Source organism: Schistocerca gregaria, chromosome X (genome assembly GCF_023897955.1).
Source record: "Schistocerca gregaria isolate iqSchGreg1 chromosome X, iqSchGreg1.2, whole genome shotgun sequence".
Lineage (NCBI taxonomy): Eukaryota > Metazoa > Arthropoda > Insecta > Orthoptera > Acrididae > Schistocerca > Schistocerca gregaria.
In genome coordinates, this window is record NC_064931.1 from 584,457,290 (window position 1) to 584,460,381 (window position 3,092).

Here is a 3,092-nt window from a genome sequence, read left to right on the forward strand (position 1 = left end):
GAAAAGTGAAAAAAAAAATCAGGGCTTTACTTTCTATTTTGTAAAGTAAAAACTAAATGTACACAATAATTTCCACAACCCATAACAGATTCATGTCTTAACAAATTTTGGAACTTTGGTTGTAAGGATGATGTGGCTGTTTTATTGTTACAAACATATTAATGTAGTTTGAAATACTGTTGTATATTTAATATTAAGAACAAAAGGAGGCATACGATTGTGGAAATCAGTTCTGTTACTAATAATGTGCATAACTTGACTACTGACTTATCTGCATTACTTAAACAGAAACTGAATTTGTCTTGGGCCCTTCCCGTAACTATCTACCACTTTTTCGATAAAGGACTCCCCCTCTGATTTTATCTTATCACGATGAACTGACACTATACACAAACAACTGAGTCGATTATCTGCCACGGTAGTTCTTAGCCACGTTTTTACACTCCTGAGAGTGCTGCAAACAAACATGGCATAGACCTATACTAATTCATACAGTGTAACCTTCTTCAGTTACTCTATTGTGATAATATTTCAAACAAGATTTAAAAATAATTAGAGGAAATGTCTCATCTGACTTAAGAAATTGTTTCAAAGTCTTTCTGATTAAGTAATTACAATCAGAAAAATGTTACTGTGTTAATTAGTACCTGAATGATCTTTCCGCAGAGCAGGTGGTTGCCAGTAAGCTAAGGGCTATCTTCATTCCTGAAGCTACGGCAGGCAAGGATTTGGCTTTGTCCAGTAGATCAGTCAGGCTTAATTCAGCAATATCTCCTTCAGTTACTTTATCGCATTTCCACATACTAATCCATGTCCATGCTTCTTCAGTGAAGTTATCTAAAAGTTCGCCATAAAATCTGATGATATTTTCAATTATCCTTTTCATATCTAGGTCACTTTGGGATTTCATTACCTTTGGGTGCAAGCAGAAAATCTCAAAACATGCCTTGTTATCTTCTGAAAACCGTTCTTGCAAGTACTGGACTAGGGAATCCAAATATGGAATAAAGAGAGATTTTCTGTACTACTCAGTGACAGAAACTGATGGATGATTTGAACGATGCACTTGTTGTGCAACACTCACAGTTCTCAAATGCCAGTGACATCTATTCCAAGTGCACTATAGTTGCTTTCATCACTTTTCATTATCATTACAAATTCGGCTTTCACATTTTCTCTGTCATCTAATAACATTTTTACAATTCCTTGAATGTGTTCTGAAACTTCTAACAAGTTAATGTTTACTGATGTAAGGATATTGGTAACAGGTTCTAGTTTGGCTGAATATTTTGCTATGACTTTTAATGTAACAATAAATGTTGGAGAAGTAAGTGTGCAGTAAAGTTGCCAGGCTTTCTGTCTAGTTTCACAATCTCCTTCTTTATGTAAAATTGCTAATGCTTCAACAATTTCTAAAAACTTATCATTAAATTTTCTTATAGACTTATGCTTCTCAGACCATCGTGTCTCACACAGTTTTTGAAGGTTCCCAACTAGGACTTTCCTTTGTCTGCTCCCCCATAAAAAAAGAAATTCTTTCTTTGATAGTACCAATGGCATTTCTAACCTCTGGTAAGGTGTTCAAATCATTCACAACTAAATTAAGTCTATGGCTAGCACAACGATAGAAGTGAGCCTTGGGATATTTCTCAGCAATTATCTGCTGTACTCCGCAAATTTTACTGGCCATCGTACTGCACCCGTCATTGCCTTGTCCTACCATTTTATCTAGATTTAAACCCCAAGCAGATAAAGTAGATATTATTGTGTTGGAGATATGTTTTACATCTAACCTTGCTAATGGTGTAAATCCAAGGAAGTCTTCTCTGACAACATTAGTTGCATGGTCAAAATAACATGCAGAAAGAGAAAGTTGTTCTGTGCCTGCAGTATCCATTGTTTTGTCTGCCAAAACTGAAAATGATTTGCTGTTATTGATGGTATTAATCAAATCATTTCTTAGTACCTTGGCCCATACATCAATTAAATCATTTTGGGTTCTATGAGAAACATAGGTAGCATTTTTAGGGGCACCCTCAAAATGTTTAGACAGTGTTATGTCACCTGGCTGTACTCTAAATTGTAACAAATTATCAAATACAGTGATTGAATTTGTTTTTCTTCTTAAAGGTAAGTTATGTAATGCACAAAACAATACACAAGAAACTATTGATTTTAACTTTGCATGATCAGTTTGTACTAATTTCGCAAGATTCTCATTGGCGAGTTCTTCCACACCTTTAGTTTTGTTTGTCACACCACTTATGAAATTATTTGACTTTTCTATTGCATCTTTATGCCACTCGGAATTGCATTTTTGGAAATTCATGGAACTTTTTCAAATTTGTGAATGAGTGGCTTATAAATGCACCATTATGACTACAATGACACAAAACTTGCAGAGGGCACCTTTAACTGCTTTAGAGTAGAACATCCATGAATATAATGACAGCCAGGCTGGTCGAAATGTTCTTTTTGTGCTGTCTATATCAGTCTTAAAATTATAACTTCTTTCAGGTTGCCATGGATTAAATAAAATCCTATGCTTTAGGAAATTGTCAGCATCCTTTTTATCAATGAAATTTCAGACATCGGGAATTCTGACTAGGATACTACTACCCTTTTCATCAATGCACTTGAAGCCAGCAGAGGAACTGGCTTTGTCTTTATTTTCTCCATCAGCACAACTACTGGAATTTTTAATAGTGCTCGCCCTTTTCCTGTGATACCTCATCATAGACAGTATCTTCTTCGACACCTCCACTTTCATTTGTAGTTTTCATTCACTTGTGAGGTACAAAAAACTTATGTATATCTGTCATTTCCACTGTATACACTGCACTTTTAAATTCACAACGCATAAACGTCTATGCAAACCACTGTCCACTTACAACTCACAATGAATTTACACAACCCTTAAAGTGGTGTGATGCCGAACCTAGCTGAGTCATGACTAAAGAACAGAAGCTGAAATTATATCACAGTGGTGGGACGAAGGGAGGGGTTTCGGTTCATCAATGAAACAACGCAGTGTCCATTAGACCGCAAGCCAGTGGCTTTGAGTTTTGCGTGAACATTTGGAGCAGTTTCTT

At 35.7% G+C, this 3,092-nt stretch overlaps 1 protein-coding gene across 1 annotated transcript; it reads right to left on the reverse strand.

Annotated features, from left to right (window-relative positions):
- Positions 1-276: 276 nt before the first annotated feature.
- LOC126298225 (52 kDa repressor of the inhibitor of the protein kinase-like) lies at positions 277-2,329 on the reverse strand. Its single transcript, XM_049989529.1, has 4 exons — positions 1,475-2,329; positions 1,098-1,419; positions 648-984; positions 277-454 (listed from the first exon to the last, which is right to left on the reverse strand). Exons 1-4 carry the CDS (start codon positions 2,327-2,329, stop codon positions 277-279), a joined length of 1,692 nt encoding a protein of 563 aa, XP_049845486.1.
- Between the last annotated feature and the right edge of the window lie 763 nt (positions 2,330-3,092).

Bases quoted from the DNA above. Each gene is read 5' to 3' on its own strand.
- LOC126298225 (XM_049989529.1), bottom strand. From the start codon at position 2,329: ATGAATTTCCAAAAATGCAATTCCGAGTGGCATAAAGATGCAATAGAA. The intron at 985-1,097 runs GCATTTGAGAAC...TGGATTCCCTAG, and splicing joins ACTTGGAATAGATGTCACTG to TCCAGTACTTGCAAGAACGG. The intron at 455-647 runs GTACTAATTAAC...GTTTGTTTGCAG, and splicing joins TCTGCGGAAAGATCATTCAG to CACTCTCAGGAGTGTAAAAA.